At 40.3% G+C, this 23,707-nt stretch overlaps 2 protein-coding genes across 16 annotated transcripts in view; one reads left to right on the forward strand and one right to left on the reverse strand.

Annotated features, from left to right (window-relative positions):
* Positions 1-1,466, reverse strand: part of WAC (WW domain containing adaptor with coiled-coil) — a 76,153-nt gene extending 74,687 nt beyond the window's left edge. For 5 of the 15 annotated variants that reach the window (XM_072955277.1, XM_072955267.1, XM_072955275.1 and 2 more), the window contains exons 1-2: positions 755-1,227; positions 285-322 (exon numbers count right to left, since the gene is read on the reverse strand). In XM_072955277.1, coding sequence (XP_072811378.1) covers positions 285-322; positions 755-785 — 69 coding nt within the window. In that variant the 5' untranslated portion in view covers positions 786-1,227. Of the gene's footprint in view, positions 1-284; positions 323-505; positions 624-754; positions 1,241-1,331 lie in introns of those variants that run through there. The other 10 variants (XM_072955276.1, XM_072955266.1, XM_072955273.1 and 7 more) reach the window with 9 other exon arrangements.
* LOC116277113 (uncharacterized) lies at positions 798-9,898 on the forward strand. The gene is made up of 4 exons (XM_072954977.1): positions 798-808; positions 1,271-1,886; positions 6,379-6,490; positions 9,098-9,898. The coding sequence occupies exons 1-4, from the start codon at positions 798-800 to the stop codon at positions 9,151-9,153; spliced, it is 795 nt and encodes a 264-aa protein (XP_072811078.1). The 3' UTR covers positions 9,154-9,898.
* Positions 9,899-23,707: the final 13,809 nt, after the last annotated feature.

Raw genomic sequence — 23,707 nt, forward strand, 5'->3', positions numbered from 1 at the left:
AGGTCCTTTCTGGCTGAGAATGCTTTTTTTCCAAAAAAACAACAAAACAAAACAAAACAAAAAAACCCTGAACCTCCTTCAATCACCTGTCAAAATAAGTCACTAAGCCTCGCTGGCGAGCGCCTCGGGAGCCCGATCCCGGGGCTGCCGCGGCCCCACGGTGCTAGTTTCGGATCTGTGGCACCGAAGGGCCTGCAGCGACTTCTGAAGCCTGCGCTCGAGTAGCAGTTCCTCCCTTCCCCCGCCGGCCCCCATCCGCCCCTCCGCCCCGGTCTCGGCTGGTACCTGGTAAGGCTGCGAGTCCCCCCTCCGGTCGTGACAGCTGAAAAACAGGAAGAGAGACGGCGACATGAGACATCCCGCGGCGGGCGGCGAGGGAGCCTACGGGCGCCCCCCCACCAGCGCCCCTCCCCGCGGGAGCCCCGGCAAACGTCCCGGCCATGAGCCCGCACACACACACACACACACACACACACACACACACACACGCCCGCGCCCGCCTCACCGGCTCCCGGGCGCGCCGAGAGGCCGCCGCCCCGCCGCCGGCCCCGCTCCGGGCCCCTCGCTCGCCCGCCCGCCGCCGGCTTGCGCGGCCGCCGCTCCTCCCCAGCGCGATCCGGATCAGGGTTAACAACAAAAATGGCGGCGCGGCCAGCTCCCGATAAGGAGGAACAGCCCCCCCACCCCGCCGCCGCCGCCGCCGCCGCCCCCCGCCCGCCCGCGCCGCCCGGCCCGAAACGAAAAGACAATTTACCCATCACTGAGTCTCTGCTGTTTCCTCGCATACATTACCATCAATGCCCGGCCTGTGAGCGTGTGTCGGGGAGGGGGGAGAGCGGCCGCTAGAGCGGGCGGGCGGGCCGGCGGGAGCGCAGGCGGCGGGCGGGCGGCAGCACCGGCACCAGGGCCCAGCGCGCCCTCGGCGACGCTCAGCACCTCCCCGTTACTGGCGCCGGCGCTCCCGGGCCATCTCCCTCGGCCGACACCACGCTCACTCTCAAGCCCGGGCAGCGGCGAAACGGGGGGAGGGGGGCAAGAAGACGCGTCCGGCTCAGCCCGGCGGAGAGCTACTGTTTCCTAGGCCTCCTTCTCCTCCTGCTCCGCCGCCTCTTCCCCGCCTCCCCTCCTCCCCCCGCCGCCGCCGCCGCCGCCGCCGCCCCGGGTCCTTCTCCTCCTCCTTCTGCCGCCGCCGCCGCCGCCGCTGATGCCGCCGCTCCACCAACTACATCCGGGCTACTCGGCCGCGGCGGCCTTCGGCAACCCTCGGCAGTTTCCGCCGCGCCCCTCCTCTCCCACCCTCGCGCGGCTCCGGAACGCCGCCTTCGGCAAACCTCGACTCGCCCCGGCCTTCCTCTTCCTCCGAGGCCTGCCTCGCCTCCTCGCGACCCGGCAGCCCTTTCCGGTTGCCACTGCTGGTCCTCACGCGCGCGTCCGGCCGCCGCCGTTCCAGTTTAGGGACAGTCCGGCCCTGCCAACCGCCCGAGGCTGGTCCCAAGGGCCCCGGGACGCGCGGGGAGGGAGGCGCCTGCGGGAGCAGGACGGCGGCGCGCGCGAGGAGCCATCGCGGGCTAAATAAGGGAGACGCAGGCTGCTGCGCGTGCGCCCTGAGGCGCGGGGACGGGCTGGCGGCCTCGGGGAAGCTCGCCGGCCGCCGCCCCCGCTCCAGCGGGCTCGGCCCGGGTGGTCGGGAGCCCCCTCGTTGGGCGACGGGCCTGCAGGCGGTGGCCAGGGAGCTTCCTCCGGGAGTCGCGATGGGAGCTGCCCCCTCAGGCCCGCTCCTAGGAGCCGGAAGCCGGGCCTCGGCGCCTGCCTCAAGCCGGACGCTGAGCGCGCGGCCGGCCTCGGGCGGGCTGGGCAGCCCGGAGCTCGGCTGTCGGCCTTTAGAAGTAAGTCACGCCGCTGGTCGCCGCGGGACCGCGAGCTTCCCCTGCGGGGAGGGACGAGTGTGCGTCGGAGGCTGGTTGTGCGGAATGCCAGCAGGCCCTGTGCCTGCGCCCCCGCAAGGTGGGGAGCCCTAGATTCAAGGGGGAGCGCCGCCTGGGCCAGTGATTTAAAACCTCTGATGAGCCTGGAGACGGAGGGGGTGGGTTACTTGGAAAAAATGTTGAAGCGCCTCATCCTCGTTTAATGTTTTTCACCCCCACCCGCGCCCTCCTCACCCTCTCCTTTGTTTCACATTTTTCTGTCTCCTGGTTCCTCTTCGCTCAAATCCAGTCATCTGGAGGCCCTGCATGTGAAAAAAGGCACAGGGAATGCTAAAGGAAACTGCTGCCAATTCAGTTTTCTAGATTACTACAGGAGCAGCAACACTGGCACGTTGGGAGGGGGGGACAAATACACCCCGCAGAATTCAGCTTTACTTGAGGATGGTGGTATTCAGGTGGTTTTCTCTTTGCTCTAAAATCCTTGTAAGGCAACACTGAATGAAAAGGATTGTAATAAACTATGAAGTATATAGCCATTTACTTAGGAGAAAAAGGCAAAATAGGAAAGGAATCAGAAGAAATAAGATGCCTCCAAAAAACAGTATAAAAACTGATTTATTTAGTATCCAACCAGTTACATTATTGTTGCCCTACTGAAGAGATGGAATGATGAGGGGGAAAGGCCGTGAAATCACAACTGATTGAAAAAAATTTAAAAAAAAAATTGTGTAGCCTTATTTGTCACATCCACCTACCAAATATTAAGATGATTGCTGTTGGCGAGGACCAGCAAAGGCTTACCGAAGCTGTCAGTAACTAAGAAAAAAAACCCCAAACACCTGTAGTCTTTTAAGTGCAATTTCCAACACTTCTGTAACAAATACATTGAAGACAAAACATCAGATTGAAAGAGTACAAAAAGTAATACGTAAGTCTCATGCAAAACTTTTTGAAAGCTAGCAGCAAAATGTATTACTAATTTCTTGTTTAATAATTAGATGTCGGCTGAACTTGTCCTATACCATTTGATCAAAAGCAGCAGACTTGGCTGAGCTGTGGAGGAGAGTTCTAAGCAGTGTATAGCCAGTCCTTATTTCCAGATTCCATATTTGTGAATTCACCTACTCACTGAAATTTACTTGTAATCCCAAAATCAATATCCACAGCATTCGTGGACATGCACTGAAAAATTTAACAGGCGCTGCTGAGGTTAAAGAAAAAGCCCTGCGTTACTATTTCAACTCAGTAAACGTGTGCTTTTCACCATATGCACTGTCATATTTTAAGCTTTTTTTTTTTGATACTTTTTATTGGTGGTTTTCCTGTTTTAAGTGCTCCTCAAGCATAGTGCTGAAGTGTTACATAGTATCTCAAAGAACAAGAAGGCTGTGATGTTCTTTGTGGAGAAAACATGTCTTACCTCAGATTCGTTTAGGTTTCTCATTAGTGCTCTTGGCCATGATGAGTTCAGGGCTAATGAATCAACTATATATTAAATAAGATGTCTAAACAGAAACACACAAAGTTATGTATTGATCAGTTGACGAAACTGTGACCACAGTATCTTAGGAAACTAACCCTGTGTTTATCCCCCTAGGAGTAGTTCTGTGTTGAAGGCAACTTTGTAGAACACAGCTGCTTCAGATAATGAGAATTCACTATTTACAAAAGGTCACGCTACACCCATTTTTAAAATCTCATCTCATTGCCTCAGATTCCATTTTCTGTCCTTAAGAATCCTCCTTTGGAAATACCTTTGATCCTTCCCTTCTCTCTTTCTCCATTATCTCACAAAACGACACCCTGCACAATTCGCTGCATGCTTGAGAAAAGCATAACAGCCATGCTAAATGCTGAAATGAGCTTCTGGTGTCCTCACCCCCTGAGGCTGATTTCCCTGATCCGTTTACTCTGCCCCCTTAAATAGCTGTTTACCATCTTCGAAAACTGACAGTACATCCCAGTCCTCCTATTTTGGCTCTTGTTTCTCTTGAGAAAATAAAAGGAATCAGAAATCAGTAACAAGTCCAGCCTACTCCCCACCCTTGCACCTACCAACCTTCCTCCATCTGAGTACACTGCTAGCCTCCAATAATTGGGGCTAGATTGTCAAAATTCCTCTTTAAGACCAAAATTGCCACTTTTCCATTGAGATCCATTTTACTCTTGGAATTGTCCTCTTTCCTTATAAAATTTTCACCCTCTCAATTTGATCACTTTTGTCAACTTACAAACATATTTTAATAGCTACCATGTTTAAAAAAAACAAAACCATTTTTCCCTGCAGATACTACCTCATTGCTCTGATCTGCCCCCCTATACAGAAAAACTTCATCTCCACTTCTACTCTGTCTTGAACCTACAGATCAGACTTGATCCCAATACTCCACTGAAACTGAAGCTTAGGCATTTCAGTAGCCTCCGTGTTCTTAAATCTAGTTTTATTTTGGCTTCATCTCGCTCAACCTGCATTTGACACAGCTGATGACTTTCGTTCCTTGTTTTCCGGGCTCTGAACACTAGAGTACCCCAGAATTCAAATCTCACAACCTGGATTGCTTCTCTCTGTTCTTTCTCCCTAGGCAATCCCATCCAGAACTCTGGCTAAATGAAACACATATTTGAATCTCCAGCCCACACCTTTCCCCAAAACTCTGGACTCACTCACAGTGCTGTTTGAATGTCTAGTGAGCATTGCAAATTTAGTATATGGTAAACCAAACTCCTCTAATTTTTCTCCCCAAACAAATCCTGATCGAGTGTTCCCTATTTCATGAAATGGCAACTCCATTCTTCCAGACTAAAAACTTAGGAGTCTTCCTTGATTCTTTTGTACCTCACATCCACTCCATCAGGAAATCCCACCAATACTGTCTTCAGAATCTACCCAGAATCCAATCTCTGCTCACCACCTCCGTCACATTCACTCTGGTCCAGGCCCCCATCTTATACCTAGACTGTAGCAAAGGCCTCCTAATGGATTTCCCACTCGTATACTTTGTTCCACTTTGTCTACTCAGTCACACAGCAGTCAGAGTGATCCCTTTGCTAGTCAACATCATTCCTGTCTTAAGGCCCAGTAATGGTGGCATCCCATCTCACTCAGGATGAAAGCCAGAGTTCTTAGCGTTGTCTACAAGGCCCTGTGTGAACCGCTCCCACACACATGACCTCTGGTTTCATATCCAGAGACTTTTTTCTTACTCATTCTTTTCCCACCACTCTGTCCTCCCTTTTTCTCCTATACACCAAGCATGTCTGTCTCAGGACCTTTGCACTAGTGCTCTTCTGCCTGACTGCTCTTCCGCTGGATACCTACTTGGCTCATACTATCATTTCTTCTCAAGTCTCATCAGAAGGGTTTTTACTGTGAGAACTATGTAAACAGCACCTCACCACTATCCCTCTCTCTCACCCTGCTAAACTTTTCTCATACTGTTTGCCATATAATGTGTTTTGTTTATTGGTTGTCTCCCACTAGAATGAAAGCTCTATGTGACAATCAGATAAATATTTGTTGAGTGAAAGGACATTTGCCTACAAAAATATATACAAAGAAAATAGCAAAATACTGTAATTGTCAAGAGGAAAAGGCATATGGGTTCATTTTTGCTTGGTCTCCAAAAGAACAATAGAATTATAAATCCAGTCCTGCTGTCAGAAATGAAATGGCAAACAGCTGGATTATTCCTAATACAGGTAAAATATTGTAACATTTGAAATTTTATATAGATTTGCATATATAGCAAATCTTATGCAGACTTTTACATCTTTCTAATGAGAGACCTCAAGTTTGTAAATGTGCAAAAGACCCATATTTCAACCAGTAAATTAACATAGCCAATACAGGGGAGAACTATCAGCCCAGAAGCTGTAGGTGACTAATTTTAATGTGATCCTATTGGTGGAGGAAGAATCAAAAAGTGGCATCCTCAAGTGGTTTTGCTGGAATTTTAAAGGGGTCACAAAATAAAAATGTATTCCCTGAAATTTTCTCAACCTCTTTTCATTTCTGTCTTTTTTTTTTTTCCTCTGTCCTTGCCTTTCTGTAAACTTTGCAAAGTAATAGTAATTAGAAGCATGGGTTTGGGAATCAGAATGACATAATACAAAGCTCTGGCTACATCATTGACTGACTAGCAGTGTGAACTTGGGCATTTTACTGAAATCTCAGAGGTTATGCTTCCTTATCTCTTAAGATTGGCTTGATAGGGTATAGGACTGTTTGTATAAAGCAAATGAAATTATGTAAATAATTTAGCAGTACATGGCACATACGTGCTCCACTGCTGGTGAATATCATTCATCCATTCAAAAACAGCATTGCTGACTTTCCGTGTATCATGTCTTAGGAACATAGTACTAAGCAAATTAACTTGGTCTCTGCTCCTATGGAGTTTTAATTTTTGGTAACTGCAGCACATAACTAAAAGGTGACCCTTTGTGTTCTCAGATTTGTGATGTGTGGCTTTCATTCAACCATGTGGAAAAACAGGAAAACTGCAACAAGAATTACAGTTTAGAAAAGAGGAGTAAAAACCTTCAGGAGAGCACCATATCTCAATGTACGGTGTATCCTTGTAAGCTGGGATAATAATGTAAATAGTATAATCAGCAGGTCCTGGGATTCTTATTGACTCATGTATTGGCAGTAGAGCTAAGTTCTGGATTGACAAACTGGACTGTCTGTTTCTTTCTTTTTTTTTTTTTAATTTCTCTGAGTTATACATGATAAAATGCAGCCAAGATTGAAAACTATACCCTAAACCCTTGGCCTCTGGCAAAACTTCAGCCTGAGATGACCCAACAATTCACTTTCTTCAGTGCCTGGAAGCAGTTGCACTCTGCTGAAGACTGTTGAGTGGACTTCAGAATACACTGATTCCACTAAAATCTCATGAACACCAAATCAAATGGACCCTTAGTACAGCCAGGCAGTCTTACATTTCTCTCTTCAGCTTTCTCATCTTCTCCAAAATTTTTCTCAAACTTCCACTCTCCTCAAACCTGTCCCTCTCACTTTACTAACTCCCCTTCACTTTCAGAAGATAACACCTCCTTCCTCCTAAACTGAAGCCACCAAATGGAAATTTTTTCCTGCCTCCAAATATGCAGATTTACATACATTCAACTTACCCTTCTGTTTTCTCAGCAATTTATTGAGAACCCACTATGTGTTGGGGATACGTAACTGAACAGTACAAACAAAAATATCTACTGTCCTGGAGCTTATATTCTAGTGGGAAGAGACAGACATAAATAAGTGATACGGTAATTTAGAAAATAGTAAGTGCTATGGAGAGAAGTGGAGGGTGATTGGAAGTACTGGATTAGGAGTAGTATTTTAAATAGAGTGGTGTTTGAGATGACATTTAAGCAAAGACTTAAAGGTCATAAGGGAGAGGAGTGTTCCTGGCAAGGGAACAGTAGAAAGCAAATGCCCTGAGGCAAGACTATGTCTGCTGTGTTCAAGAATGATAAGGAAAGCTGTGCAGGTGAAATGTATCAACTGAAGGGGAAAGTATTAGGAAATGAAGTCAAGTAGGTTAAAGGACGGGCTGGGGTAGCAGGTCATGAAGGATCTAATAGGCCATTTTAAGAAGGCTGGCTTTTACTCTGAGACAGATGAGAAGACACTGGAGAGTTAGAAGCAGAGAAGTGACACTGGCTACTGTGTTAGGAATAGTCTCTACGGCAAGGAAGGGTGCAGAGAACAAGTTAGGATACACCACATTGCCCTTAAGTCACCGTTTCAAGACAGGAGTTAAGCCTTATCTCTAAGGCCATTTCCTTCGCATAGGCTTTCCTTTCTCCCTTGCAGTTACTTTATACTAACAATTATCCCTTTCTTGTATACTCAGACTCTTCCTTTCATCTGGATTAGTTTGATTGCTTTTTAAATATGTCAATCCTATATCCAAAAAAAACCCTTCCTTGATCCCACTTAATGCTCTCTCACACCTCTTTAGCCAAACTTCCAGTGAGACTTGTCTCTGGCACCTCAGTGGTTTCATTTATCATTCCTCTATTCGTATTTCAGGTAGTCTAACATCTTCACTCATAACATCACCAAAATAGATTTTCCTGATGCAGTGGTTCATCAACAGGTAGTGCTGATTCTCCAGGGGGCACTTGGAAATGTATGGCAGTTGTTGTTGTTGTTGTTGTTGTTGTTGTTTAACTTTTTTTTGTTGAGTTATAGTCATTTTACAATGTTGTGTCAAATTCCACTGTAGAGCACAATTTTTCAGTTATACATGAACATACATATATTCATTGTCACATTTTTTTTTGCTGTGAGCTACCATAAGATCTTGTATATATTTCCCTGTGCTATACAGTATAATAGTGTTTATGTGTTCTACATTTTGAAATCCCAGTCTGTCTCTTCCCACTCCCCACTCCCTTGGCAACCATAATTTTGTATTCTATGTCTATGAGTCTGTTTCTGTTTTTATTTATTTATTTATTTATTTATTTATTTATTTTTTAGATTCCACATATGAGCCATCTCGTATGGTATTTTTCTTTCTCTTCCTGGCTTACTTCACTAAGAATGACATTCTCCAGGAACACCCACGTTGCTGCAAATGGCATTATGTTGTCGGTTTTTATGGCTGAATAGTATTCCATTGTATAAATATACCACATCTTCTTTATCCAGTCATCTGTTGATGGACATTTAGGCTGTTTCCATGTCTTGGCTATTGTAAATAGTGCTGCTATGAACATTGGGGTGCAGGTGTCATTTTGAAGTAGGGTTCCTTCTGGATATATGCCCAGGAGCGGGATTCCAGGGGCAGTTGTTTTTTGGTTTTTGGTTTTCACTTGTATACGTTTGGTTATGACTTGGGGGGAGGCGGCCAGGAGTGCTTTTGGTGTTTAGTTGTCAGAGTTGCCTAACACACTGCAATGTGTAGGACAATCCCTCACATTTAAGAACTGTCCTGCTCAAAATACCAGTAGCACCCCATTGGAAAATAGTCTTAAGGTCACAAATGACTTCTGTGTACCTGTGTCCAGTGAACATTTTTCAGTCTTTTTCTTGATCTCGCAATATTTGACACTGATAGCTGCTACTCTCTGCATTACCATTGTCTCTTGGCTTCTGTAGTATTATCACATTTGTTGTTTGCTTCTTCTCTGACAGCTCCTCTCATTCCTTGTTACAGACTCATCTTCACTACCAGATGTTGATGTTCTTCAAGAATCAGTCCCTTGGAGGTGAATCAACAAAAATGGTGAATACAGAACTCCCAAGGACCCATCCCTTCATATAAACAGCAAATAAATTAGCACAACCTGTCAGAATCAAATTTATGTGAACTGTGGAAATGAGTCAAACGTTTGAAATAACTAGGAAAACACTTAATCAAGAAAAAGGTGATTGAATCTCAGTAGAAAAATTTGTGTCATTTAAACTCGTCCTGGTCCCATTTTCTCATCCCCAGCTCAGTGGCAGTTTTGAAGACAACAATCTGCATTTCTAGTGTAGGTTCTTGGTCACAGAGGGAGCAGATTGGATTTTGTTCTCGAATAATTGTGGTAGTTTATTTTGACCTGTCTGGTGGTTCCCTGAAGGACTAGTGCAAAGGGCTTGCCTTTATTTTGCTTAACTTGGAACTCTCCCAAGGCAGAGAGGTGACTACCCAGTTTTATTGTCAAAAAATACATGGTACAACATGGATCAACCTTGAAAACCATGCCAATTGAAAGGAGCCAGACACCAATCACATTAACATTTTGATTGGAATTATGTGAAATGTCTGGAATAAGCGAGCCATAGAGATAGATTATTAGTTGCCAGGGACTAGGGAGATGTTAAAGTTGGGGAGTTACTGCTTGATACAGAGTTTCTTTGTTGCGTGATGAAAATGTTCAAATTTAAACATTGTGAATGTACTGGAAGTCACTAAATTCTACACTAAAATGGTGAATTTTATGTTGTAAATGTTATCTCAATTCAAAACAGAGCATCAGTCTCTCTCCTATTTTGTTTCCAGGCACTCGTATCTACTCTTATGGTTTCTGTATACAGTTACCACCTATACACAAATGACTCACTAAATTGTATCTCTAGCCCAGATATTTTTCCTGAGTTCCAGACCTGAATATCCAACTACTCACTTACCTCATACCTCCATGTGAATGCCTCAAATGCATCTTTGAAATGTACAAAACTCAGCTCATTCACTCGCCTTTCAAACTGGGTCATCTTTGAAGGTTTCCTATCAACAAAGGCTAAGAATAGCCCACACTCATTGAGAGTTCAGCACCATTAGGGCTAAATAAGTGCCTTACATTCATCAATTCATTTAATCCTCATAAGAACCTCACGTATTATCTTTTCATGCTGAGAAAATTGAGAGGTCAAATAACTTGTGGCTATCACATACCATGTAAGTGAGGCTAACTCTGAGCAAAGGTGTCCTGACTTCTCAAATCTGTGTTTTGTTTTGTTTTGTTTTAATTGAAGTATAGTCAGTTTACAATGTTGTGTTAATTTCTGGTCTACAGCATAGTGATTCATTTATACATACATATTCCTTTTCATTATAGGCCATTACAAGGTATTGAGTGTATTTCCCTGTGCCATGCATTAGGACCTTGCTATTTATCTATCTCATATACAGTAGTATCTACAAATCCCAAACTCCCAATTCATCCCTCCCCACCCCCTGTCCCAGCTGGTAACAATAAGTTTGTTTTCTGTCAAGTCTATGTTCTTAATGATACTGCTAGATCATCATCTACATTTTGTATAGAATCCTAGAAGGCACCCTTGTCATTTCTTTCCATTATATGCTATATGCAATTCATCATTAGTAATTTGATTTCCTAGCTATTTCTCACTCTGTCCTGTTCCTTTTATCTCTACTGCTACCAGCCTCATCCAAGCCACCATCTTTTGTCTATACGATGGCCTCCTAATTGACCTCTCCATATTCACTGAGAACAACCTAATGAAACGTAATTATAAATATAATTTTGTATCTTCCAAGTAGGGAATTTATATTATCTTATGCCCATGGAGCATTTCCAAATATGAAACAAGTTTGGCCACATAGAAAACCTCAGTGAACTTCAAAGGCTAGTAATCTTAAAAGCTCCTCTTAAGATCTCAGTGCAATAAAATTTGAAGTCGACCAAGGCTACTTTCATTTCTTGATTTTAACTTCTGGTTCATTGTCAGTATCTCCAATGCTCCTGCCTTAATTCTTGGTGATTTTAATATGCACATTGATGCTGTTTCTAATACTTTGGCTCCACTCTTCTTCAACACCTCTTCTCTTCATCTACCTAAGTCACTCCCTTGATGTTTCCCTAGTTGGGCTTTTTATTACCAGTAACTAAACCCTCCATGTTCTCAACATCACACATCCCCTTCTCTAACCCATCACCTCCTGTTTTTCCAGCTCACCCCCTCTAGATATCTGGTTCTTAACAATTCTTAAAACTCATTGAGAATTCCACTATATTGATCCTATCGCTGTTGCACTCCCTCTCACCCTTCTTTCCCTTCTTTACCCCATTTAAATTCCATAGTTATTGATCACTCCCTTGGGTTTTTCTTTTCTTTTCTTGATTCATCATACTCACCTGGCAAAACCATAACTCAAATCAGTGTTCATTTACTTCATTCTGGCTCCATGTAGCTGAACATGACTGAAGAAAAATGAAAGCATTTAAGAGTTCTCACTTTAACTTGTGAACACAAACCCTAGGTGATCCGAAAATGCTGCCAGGCAATCAAATTATATTTGCTCCAAAATTTATTCACTTATCCCTTTTTTTTGCACAACTAGTTTATACAATTCTTCTCTTTGGATATTTGGTACTTTCTACTCCTAGTATTGTCCTCAGTGATAACTTTTCCTGTTAATTTCCTGGAGAAAATTGAAACAGTCAAAAAAGAACTCCTGCCACTATATCTGTCTATCAGCATTTGAACTCATGTACTCTGCTTTCCAGCCTATTATTCTACAAAAACTACACATTGTCTCCACTCTTATCTAAAATCAATATCTTTGGGTACTAGATCAGGGATAAGCAAACTATAGCCTGTAAGCCAAATACTGTTCCTTGTTTTTATATTTTTAAATGGTTGGGGAGTGGGAAAGAATATACAACAGAGATCATGTGTGGCTCACAAAGTATAAAAAATTCACTGGTCCTTTATAGAAAGAGTTTTCTGATTCCTGTACTAAAAATCCCATTCTCTCTCACCTACTCAGCAACACTGATTTAAAAATTCTCCCTTTTCACTCCCACATTAACAAGTTTTTGCTTCCATACAAGATTATTTCCGCCATTATTCAGGCATTCTGTTATTTCTCTCCTTTAAAAAAAAACAAGTACAAAACTGGACCCCACTTCCCTTGCCAGTTACTGTCCCATTTTTTTTGTTCTCCTCTGCGACACAGCTTCTTAAAATAATAGTCTACACTGGTCTCAGATTCCTCCCTTCTAATTCTCACTTGAACCTGCTCCAACCAAGCTTTCACCCCATCACCAAAACTGCTCTTGCCAAGGTCACTAATACCCCCTATATGCCAACTCCAGTGGTTAGTCAATCCTAATATTATTTGACCTAACAGCAACATCTGCCACAGTGGCTCACTCTCTCCACGATACACTTTCTTCACTTGATTTCCAGGACACCACACTGTTTTCTCCTGGCAGTACCAGTGTCTCTTTACTGGTCTGGTGCTTCACCCTGATCTCCTCACGTTGGAGTGCAGAGGGCTCAGTCCATTCTCCATTTGTATGTCTTGGTAGTCCTATCTTGTTTCATGGCTTTCAAAACCATTTATTTGCTGACAACTCCCAAATTTATAACTAACCTTGACTTCTGAAATCCAGTTTCCTATATCTAACTGCCTGCTCAATGTTTCCATTTGGAAGTCAAATGGACACCTGAAACTTTATATCCAAAACCAAATTCCTGATCTTCAACCCTAAACTTATTCAGTAGTCATCCTCATTTCACTGATGCTAATTCTCTCCTTCATGTGTCAATTTTAGTCATTCTTTATTTCCCTCCTTTACATTACATGTCCATTCTATCAAGAAATTCTGTTGGCTTTACCTTTGAAATAGAACCAGTCTAATTACTTCTCAGTTCTCCATTGTCACCCCCGAAGCAGGATAACAATCATCCTTCGCCTGGATGGCTGCTCAGCTGCCTACTTCTTGATTTCTGTTTCTACCCTTGATTCCTGTAGTCTATGCTCAACATAACAGCCAGTGATGCTTTAAAAAATAGATATCATATTGTGTCACTCAGAATTCTTCAGTAGCTCCCCATTTCACTCATAATGAAACCTAAAGTCATAACAGTGGCCTCCGAAGGCCCTACATGAATATGCCCTCCTTACCCCTCTAACCTCATCTCCAGTTCTCTACCGCTACTTGCTCCAGTGCCCCCCTCAGTCTTCAGATACTCTGGCATCCTACTACTTAAGGGCTTTTGCACAAGCTCTTCTACCTGCTCCATATCCTCCTGTAAGTTGTTGCTCAAATTTCATTTCAGTGGAGCTTAATTTAATCAACATATTTAAAACTGCAGCCGCCTTACCTGCACCTATGATTCCCCTTTCCGTGCTGTTTTTGTTTTACCTGTAACACCTATCACATCCCAGCATGCTATACAATTTACTTATTGTATTTTTTGCCTATCTCTTGCCCACTTTGTCTCCATTGCTCACTGATACATCCCAAGCATATGGCTTGTAGTTGATGCTCAATAAATATTTGACGTAGATGAACAAATAATGTTTTTAAGTTGCTTACTAATTTTCCAAGCAATCTACTGCACAATTATTGGATCATAACAGAAGTCAAATTTTGTACAGATTACAAATGGTATACAGATTGAAAAACTAGAACACTTCATATGAAAATATATGAGATATGAACAAAACTTAAATGCAGAAGAAAATGTCATAGCTTTAAAGGAATATAATGCCAAACAAAAATCTTACTGTGATCAGAGATCTGACTTGTGCCTTCTCTACCATCACTTCTTATGTCCATCTCAGTGTGGCTACTGGACTTTCTCTCCCAAGGTTATTGCATCAGAACAATAGTTCTCAAAGTGTAGTCATTGGGCTAATAGCATCAGCACCATGTGGGAACTTGTTAGAATGCAAATTCTGTTTTAATAGGGACTCCAAGTGATTGATGATGCACGCAGTTGAGACTCAATGTATTAGAATCAGGGAGTTTATTTCTTACTTCTTTCCAGATCCAGGTAGAAGATTAGAGCCTAATTTTTTTTTCACTTTTTTAAATTGATGTACAGTTGATCTACAATATTTCAGGTTACAGCAAAGTCATTCAATTATACTTATGTATAAATCTGTTCTTTTCTTAGATTCTTTCCCATTATAGGTTATTACAAAATACTGAATATAATTCACTGTGCTATACAGTAGGCCCTTGTTGGTTATCTGTTTATATATGTCAGTCCCAAACTCCTAATTTATCCCACCTCCTCCTTTCCCCTTTGGTAACCGTAAGTTTGTTTTCTATGTCTGTGAGTCTGTTTCTGTTTTGTAAATAAGTTCATTTGTATCTTTTCTTTTTGGAGTCCACATATAAATGGTATCATGTATTTGTCTGTGTCTGTCTGGCTTACTTCATTTAGCATGATGGTCTCTAGGTCCATGCGTGTTGCTGTAAATGACATTATTTCATCCCTTTTTATGGTTGAGTAATATTCCATTTTACACACCCACACACACACACACACACCTTCTTTATCCAGTCATCTGTCAGTGAACATTTAGGTTGTTTCCATGTCTTGGCTACTATAAATGGTCCTGCTATGAACATTGGAGTGCATGTGACTTTTCAAATTAGACTTTTCTCCAGATATATCCAGAATGGGATTGCTGAATAATATTTTAAGTCTATTTTTAGTTTTTTAAGTAACCTCCATAGTGGCTGTACCAATTTACATTCTCACCAACAGTGTAGGAGGGTTCCTTTTTCTCCACACCATCTCCAGCATTTATTGTTTGTAGACTTTTTGATGATGGCTATTCTGACTAGTGTGAGGTGACACCTCATTGTAGTTTTGATTTGCATTTCTCTAATAATTAGTGATATTGAGCATCTTTTCATGTGCCTGTTGGCCATATGTATGTTTTCTTTGAAGAACTGTCTATTTAGATCTTCTGTTCATTTTTTGATTGGGTTGTTTGGGTTTTTTTTTTTGATATTGAGCTGTATGAACTTTTGTATATTTTGGAAATTAATTCTTTGTTGGTTGCATTGTTTGCAAATGTTTTCTCCCATTCAATAGGTTGTCTTTTCATTTTGTTTATGGTTTTCTTTGCTGTGCAAAAGCTTTTAAATTTAATTAGGTCCCATTTATTTCTTTTTGTTTTTATTCCTGTTCTTCTAGGAGATGAATCTAAAAAAATATTACTATGATTTATGTCAGAGAGTGTTCTGCCTATGTTTTCCTCTAGGAGTGTTATAATATCTAGTCTTACATTTAGGTCTTTAATCCATTTTGAGTTTACTTTTGTATATGGTGTTAGAAAATGTTCTCATTTCATTCTTTTACCTGTAGCTGTCTGATTTTCCCAGCACCACTTATTGAAGGGATTGTCTTTTCTCCATTGTATATTCTTGCCTCCTTTGTCATAGATTAATTGACCATAAGTGCATGGATTTATTTCTGGACTTTCTATCCTGTTCCATTGATCTATATGTCTGTTTTTTTGTGCCAATACCATATTGTTTTGTTTACTGTAGTCTGAAATCAGGGATCAGTATAGCCTGATTCCTCTAGTTTCATTCTTCTTTCTCAAGATTGTTTTGGCTATTTGGGGTCTTTTGTGTTTCCATACAAATTAAAACAATTTTTGTTCCAGTTCTGTGAAAAATTCCCTTGGTAATTTGATAGGGATTGCATTGAATCTGGGGATTGCCTTGGGTAGTATGGCCGTTTTAACAATATTGATTCTTCCAATCCAAAAACACAGTGTATCTTTCCATCTGTTTGTGTCATGTTCAGTTTCTTTCATCACTGTCACAGTTTTCAGAGTACAGGTTTTTTGCCTCCCTAGGTAAGTTTATTCCTAGGTATTTTATTCTTTTTGATGCTATGGTAAGTGATATTGTTTCCTTAATTTCTTTTTCTGATATTTCATTGCTAGTGTATAGAAATGCAACAGGTTTCTGTGTATTAATTTTGTATCTTGCAACTTTACCAACTTCATCGATGAGCTCTAGTAGTTTCCTGGTAGCATCTTTAGGATTTTCTATGTATAGTATGTCATCTGCAAACAGTGACCGTTTTACTCCTTCTTTTCCTATTCGGTTCTCTTTTATATCTTTTTCTTCTCTGACTGCTGTGGCAAGCACTTCCAAAACTATGTTGAATAAAGGTGGCGAGAGGGGTAGAGCCTTTTTTTTTTTTAATTTATTTTATTTATTTATTTTTTCAGGTAAAGTTTTCTTTTGACTCAAATACTTTATCTTGCTTAGGGAGACAAATTAGGTTTATCATCCATGTTAACCAATGTAAAATGATCTAATTCTTGATGGATGTAAATGTTGAATACCTTCTGTTTTTCAAGATGAGGCAAGATGAAAATATTGTACAGAAGAAAATTCACAATCATAGTCTTACATCTGTCTTACAGTTTTATTCTAATTGAGGTTGATAATTACAGACAGATCTTTATAGAATATCCTATTTTATACCCAAGAATGTGTTTAAAAGAAGTACCAAGACCTGTATTGAGAACATCTTAAGGGTTTACTGAAGAACATAAAACAATCTGACTAAATTGAAAGCTGTTTAATTTCCTGTATGGGAAAACTTAATATTGTATAGGGTCAGACGGTGCTTCCAAATCAATACATAAATGTAATGCAATTTCAATCACAATCACAACTTTGGGGAAGTGAATGTTGTATTTGGCAAATTCATAGCAAAATTTATCTTAATAAATGAATTCATAAAAAACTCAAAATCATGAGAAAGGAGAATGATTAGAGGGAGCATTTCATAACATACATTAAAATTTACCAAAAAGCAAAAGTAATTTTGAAATGTACATTATGGATACTGGAAAAGACAAATACTATATGGAATGAAATAACCAGAAGTAGATCCACGTGGTTGTAACAAATCATGGTATTATAGAGGAGACATTTGAAATCGATAGCAAAGTGATGGAATATTCAAAAAATGTTGAAACATTAGTTACACATCTTGAAGGAAAGAAAATTAGATTCCCTCTTCATATCCTACCCCAGAATGAATTCTTACTGTATTACATCTCTGAATGTTAAAAATTAAAGGACAAACTGCTAAAATATGGAATAGTTTTGCCCTAGGATTAACAGGATATGAAACTCAGAAGTTATGGAGAAAAAGACTGATAGATTTGACAAGTACATATTTAAAACTTAATGATGAAAAATGTATCACAAATAAAGTTAAAAGAAATTATGGATTGGAGAAAATAATTGCAATATATAAAATAATCAATACATGTATACAATGTAAAGAACTAATATTAGTAAAAAGAGTGACAACTCAAGAAAGGTAAATAATAGATGAGTCAGAAGAAGTACAAATGGCTGATACACTAAAAATGTTCAATCTTACATATAAACTAAGAAAAAAAATAATGAACTTCCAGTTCTTGACTGAGCACCTACGTGCACGTCTCTTTCAAGGTTACATTTTATTTTCCTAATTGCATCATTATCTTTATCACCTCATTATTATCTTCATTTCACAGATAAGAAAACTAGGGCACAAAGCAGTTCAATTAGTTGGCCAAAGTCACACAGATAATAAAAGCGACAGAGCTGGGGCACTTTGACTCTGGGATCTACCCTCTCAACCAGCCCACCACTCTACCTTGAAATGAATTAAAGCAGAATTTTCAAGTGTGATCTGAGAGTGGGCAAGACCCTTTCAAAAGATATGTGAAGTCAAAACTTTTCATAATAATAAAACGTCGTTTGACTTTTCCACTCTCGTTTCTGAGCGTACAGCGCAGTCTTCCTGTGGCTACACGGTGCGTGATGTTGCGAAAGACTGAGTGCAGAAGCAGATAGGAGAATACAGCTGAGTTCTGTTAAGCTGGCTATTAAGGAGATTGACAAAAAAACAAACAAAGCCACTCTATGTTTTGAACAATTTAGTTATTTTTCATAAAAGTATTTATGTAAACATGTGTATTATTATTTTAAATGAATTAATAAACATTTTAAAATTTTCTCGGTTTTAATTTCTAATATGGTAAATATCAATAGATAAAACCTACATAAACAAAAGCTCTTGGGAGCCCTCAATAATTTTTAGGGATGTAAAGGAGTCCTGAAACCACAAACTTTGCAAACTACCAAAATAAAGAATTACTTTCAGACAACAGACAGCCGGATCAGTTGGGCCTCTAACCCCCCTTTCTCTTTCCCTCGCATAAACAGAAGAGATTCCATGGGGGAATTTGTGGCTTCTCCCTCAAGAATAAAATCTTAAGAACTGTTTTCTAGACTAGGGCAGTGTTTACCAAAGTGTGGTACAGAAAATCATTTGAGATAATACTATTCCACCGTTGCCCATTTCTTCTCCCTGGGCACTAAGGTGTACAAGGACGAACCATCCACTGAGCAGCACCCTGTGTTCAGCAAGGAGCCCCGCCTCAGCACACTGGCTGTGGTAACTGGACCCCCTGCCAGGGAGAGAGCGACTCACCTAGGGCCACCAGCAAGGGATGTCCCAGACGACAAAGCAGAAATCTGCCGTGGCCAGAAGGGCACCTAATTCTGGTTTTCCACTTACAATACTGACTTTTAAAGTTTCCTTTTAAGATCAATTTCATTAAAAAAATTGAATTGATTTAAAGAAAAGCAATAAAAAAAGTTACATATTATATGAACAGGACAATAAAGAAAAATTAGATATTATGTGAATATGGCTAAAGTTCTTAAGTAAAGGAATTTGAGAAACACTGGTCTACTACAAATCACTGATCTGTCTCAGGAGGGTCTTTGATATGGTTGTCGAGATCTGAGAAAAATAGGGCAAAACCTGAGGTAACTTTACACCTGTACTCTAAAAAAAAGAAAAGAACTCTGCTTTAAGAGTGAAAAATCCAGAGGGGAGGGTATAGCTCAGTGGTAGAGCACATGATTAGCATGCAGGAGGTCATGGGTTCAATCCCCAGTACCTCCATTAAATAAATAATAATAATAAATAAATCTAATTACCTCCCCTAACAACAACAAAAAAGAGTGAAAATTTAAAAAAAAAAAGTGAAAAACCCAACCACTTTACTTTGGCATTTGAAGATTTCTAACCTGTACTATTTCTTCCCACAATGAAACCTGATTATTTGTTTCATTCACTTAGACAAAGCTTTTGTTCACCCCCAGTGAGCCTTCTACTGCTACTCAGCCATTGCAGACTTAATTACCCCTGAAAACCTTACGTGATGTCATATCTCTGATAAGGGATTGATATCTAGAATAAACATATAAAGAACTCCCTACAACTCAGCAACAAAAAAGAAATCTGATTAAAAAATGTACAAAGGACTTGAATAGACATTTCTCCAAAGAAGATATACAAATTGCAAATAAACACATGGAAATGTGCTCAACGTGACTAACCTTATAGAAATGCAAATCAAAACTGCAATAAAATACTCCCTCACACCCACTAGGATGGCTGTTGTTTAAAAACAACAACATTGTTGGGGATATGGAGAAACTGGAGCACTTGTGCATCGCTGGTAGGAAAGTAAAATGGTACAGCCACTGTGAAGAACAGTATGGAGATTCCTCAAAAAACTATAAATAGAATTACCATCTGATCCAGCAATTCCACTTCTGGGTTTATGCCCAGAAGAAAGATACTTGTTTGCCAATATTCATAGAAGCATTATCCCCAAAGCCAAAAGATGGAAGCAACTCAGTGTCTATTCTGATACATGGATTAAGAATATATTTTCTACACACACAATGGAATATTATTCAGTGTTAAAAAGGAAGGAAATTCTGACACAGGCTACAACATGCAAGAACCTTGAAGACATTATGCTAAGTGAGATAAGCCAGTTACAGAAGGGCAAATTTTGTATGATTCCACTATATGAGGTACCTATTATAGTCAAATTCATAGAGGCCAAAAGTAGAATAGAGGTTAACGGTGGCTGAGGAGAGGGGGTAATGGAGAGTTGTGTTTTAATGGGTACAGAGTTTCAGTATGGGATGATGAAAACCTGGAGGTGGATGGTGGTGACGGTTGCACAACAATGTGAATGCACTTAGTGCCACAGAACTACACTGAAAAGCGGTTTGAGTGACAAATTTTGTTATGTAAATTTTACCACAATTGGAAAAAACATTACATGAGGAATTGTTACCCACATAACTGAAAGTACAATCTGAATTATAATACCATGTGTCTCATGTGAAATGGATAATAAGACATACAGCACAGATGACTGACTAACGTACCAAGATACTGACCAATCCCTGCTCTCAAAACCACGATACTGAGTGCAATTTGCATCGCACTGCCTACTTCTATGTATGCTCATTTACACACAGATTAAAATCTTAGTCTGATGGACAATTGCTTCTAGGCCCCCATTTTAGGCTTTACTTTCTTCTGCGACCTTGGTAATATTACCATAGAGCAGGCTGGATCCAAGATGAAGCATTCTGTTGTGCCAGGATGCTCCCCTCAAACAGAAGCAACCAGTTACCCAATGAATGTATGAGGCAACTTCCCTCGGCCAGGGAGTGAAAGTGCTGTGGTAACACTTGCCCAGGCTTTACCTATTCAGATCCCTGGTTTACCCAGATTATTTTGCAATGCAAACTTTCCTCTGCCAACTTCTTTTTGCAAAACAGTATAAAACACTAAGAGAATGGTAAGCAGCTTTTTTCTAATGGGAAAGCTGATTCTTATTTTGAAAACTGTTCATCATTTTGTTTACTTCTTACCCATTACACTTTTCCTACGACTGAATGGTTTTTATTTTTTTTAATTTTTTAGAATGTTAAGAACTACAGAAAATAGCAACATTTCTCAAAAAAAAAAAAAAAGGAAGAGTTTATCACCATCTCAGAGGCTTCTGTGTTATCCTCCAGCTATTGAATCAAAGCAGAGGAAAAGCCTTTAAGTGGTTTTTCAGGGGCCCTTTTATAGTCTCCTAAATTTTATTTTATTTTGGGGGGGGAGGTAATTAGTTTGGTTGGTTAGTTTGTTTGTTTGTTTATCCATCTATTTATTTTAAGCAGGTACTGGAATTGAACCCAGGACCTTGTGCGTGAACCCACGTACTCTGCCACTGAGCTATACCCTCCCCCCAGTCTCCTCAATTTTAGAACAATTACATAATTCAGGGGTCTTTGGTAAAGCAAACTTTGCTTATAAGAGTGTGGTGAACTCTAGGGACTTCTAATACTTTTTGCAATGATTTCTTGTTAAAGTAGGGTTTCTCTGGCTCCTGCTGCTAGGAACCAATACCCCCTTGTCAACACCCTCTCCCGACAGATTCTAAGGCGCCATCAGAACATCACAGGATCCACTTCTGCAAAGTCTTCCAAATACGCATTTTCAGGTATTTTGTCCAGATTTTGAATTCCTGGAAATTAGATCAAGGAAGTCATAAGATATGTGATGTAATCCAACCTCTGATAGAATTAACATGGTGCCCAGTTTTTCATGCAGTGTTTAAGGAAATGTTATGATAATTTCACTCATGTAAATGTCTATTATCTCTTAATTAATTCATTTCAAGATGATATGACTTCTGGAGGAATATTCTTTTAAGCTCACCATTGACCTGTATTATGTGCATTTAGGCCACTGCGTTAAACACACTGCAGTAGGGAGCACCCTTTGCACAGACAAGCAGGTACGTGTCCTCGCAGCCCAGCCCAGTAGGGACATATGACCCCACCCACAGGGTTCCAAACTTACCTTAGTGTCGACTGCTTGCCAGGTAGTATGCAACTGTGGGGTCCGAGTTCCCTCCTTTTAAAATGCTGTTTTCCACCTGGCTTTCATTCTTTCTTACATCACAAAGCATACTTCTAGAAAAAGGAATATTCATCAGAAATATAAAGATTTCAAAAAAAAAAAAGGCCATCTTAAATCAACATCTAGAAAAATTAGATTTCATTTGCAAAATTCTAATATGAGGTATAGATTTTTGATGTTTTTCTACATGAAAGTCATTTTCCTGTTCAAAGGAATATTGACTTGTTTATGTAGTGAATAAATGTACTTATGCAACACTACAAATATAAAAGCCCTCTGTGGCAAAGACACTTTCTGCCAATACCTTTTCTTCTTTTCTTTCTTAGTAGACCACTTGGTTTTTAGTGGGGCTCATCTCTGTCTAGAAGACTGTATTTCCTCACTTCCCTGTGGCTTGATGTGGCCATGTGACCAAATCATGTCTGTTAGGACGTTAGCAGAAACAGTGCACGGAACTTCCAGGAAATATCCTTAAACAGAAAGGGCTGTTCTGCCTTTGTCCTTCCTCTGGCGCAACGTGAATGTGACAGCTGGGGCTTGAATGGCCATCTTGCACTGTGAGGCGGAAGCCGTGTGCTGAGGATCATAGATCAAAAGTTAGCAGCATGATTTCCTGACACCGGGGACAGGCATAGTGGCCCTAGAGAAACGACCTCCAAATTTTTATGTGAGAGAGAAACTAATCTGCTATTTTGGTAAGCTACTGTCATTTTGTATTTGTTGTTACTCATAGCTAAGTCTAATCCAGCTCTCAAATATGGAAATAAAGTCTCTTCTTTTGAACATACGTCATACTGTGCTTTAAATTGTTTAATCTGGGCTAATCGTGGCATCTCCTTTTAATGAAGCAATTCAAACCTGAATGATGTTCATGTAGTAAAAAAACAAAGTTAATAATAATACAGGTCACATCAGTTTCTCCTGAGGACATCAGTACCTTCAACATGATGTTCACTTCCTTCAGAAGAATAACGTCTTGACAAGTGGAAATAGATTATCAAAAGCAAATAACTTGCTATGGGTTTAAATCTGCTAAAAAACAAATTCCATATTCATTTTCTTTTCTTTTTTTTTTAAATGGCCCCTCAGCCACACTCTTTTTTTTTTTTTTTTTTTTTTTTTTTTTTTTTTAGTGGAGAAACTAATTAGGTTTACTTCTTTATTCTTAAAGGAGGTACTGGGGATTGAACCCAGGACCTCATGCATGGTAAGAAGGTGCTAACCATTTGAGCTATTACCCTTCCCCCATATTCATTTTCAATTCCTGAGTCAATGCAATTGTGGAAAATTCATATTCTTATGATTTCAGAAGATTAATGTTGAACTAATAGTGAGTGAACTTTGTATTGAAGACGACTGCTTCTTGAGTGCTGAAAATATTTTATTGCTTGACCTAGATGGTGGTTGCATATATAGTTGCTTTATAATTAGTCATTAAACTGTACATATGTTTATGTACTTTTCAGTATTATACATTTCATAATAATAGAGGATTAAAGAAGTGAATTTGGTGGTTTTTCTAAAAATACACCTTTTACTTGTTTTGAAGCAAATATTTTGTTTTTTGACAAAAATAAATGTAAAATATAAAATTCATATTTTTGTTAGTAAATTTCCCAGTACAAATGTATTGCTTTGGTTAACAAATTTTTATTGAATATATGTGTTATTTTAGTCAAAACCATCCAGTAGTTCATACTAAGGATAATTCCAGAAAGTTATCAGACTTTCTCTGTATAATATCTGCTTT

The sequence above is a fragment of the Vicugna pacos genome, chromosome 35, assembly GCF_048564905.1.
Source record: "Vicugna pacos chromosome 35, VicPac4, whole genome shotgun sequence".
Lineage (NCBI taxonomy): Eukaryota > Metazoa > Chordata > Mammalia > Artiodactyla > Camelidae > Vicugna > Vicugna pacos.

Bases quoted from the DNA above. Each gene is read 5' to 3' on its own strand.
- LOC116277113 (XM_072954977.1), top strand. The intron at 1,887-6,378 runs GTAAGTCACGCC...TTGTGTTCTCAG, and splicing joins TCGGCTGTCGGCCTTTAGAA to ATTTGTGATGTGTGGCTTTC. The intron at 6,491-9,097 runs GTACGGTGTATC...TCCTTGTTACAG, and splicing joins GGAGAGCACCATATCTCAAT to ACTCATCTTCACTACCAGAT.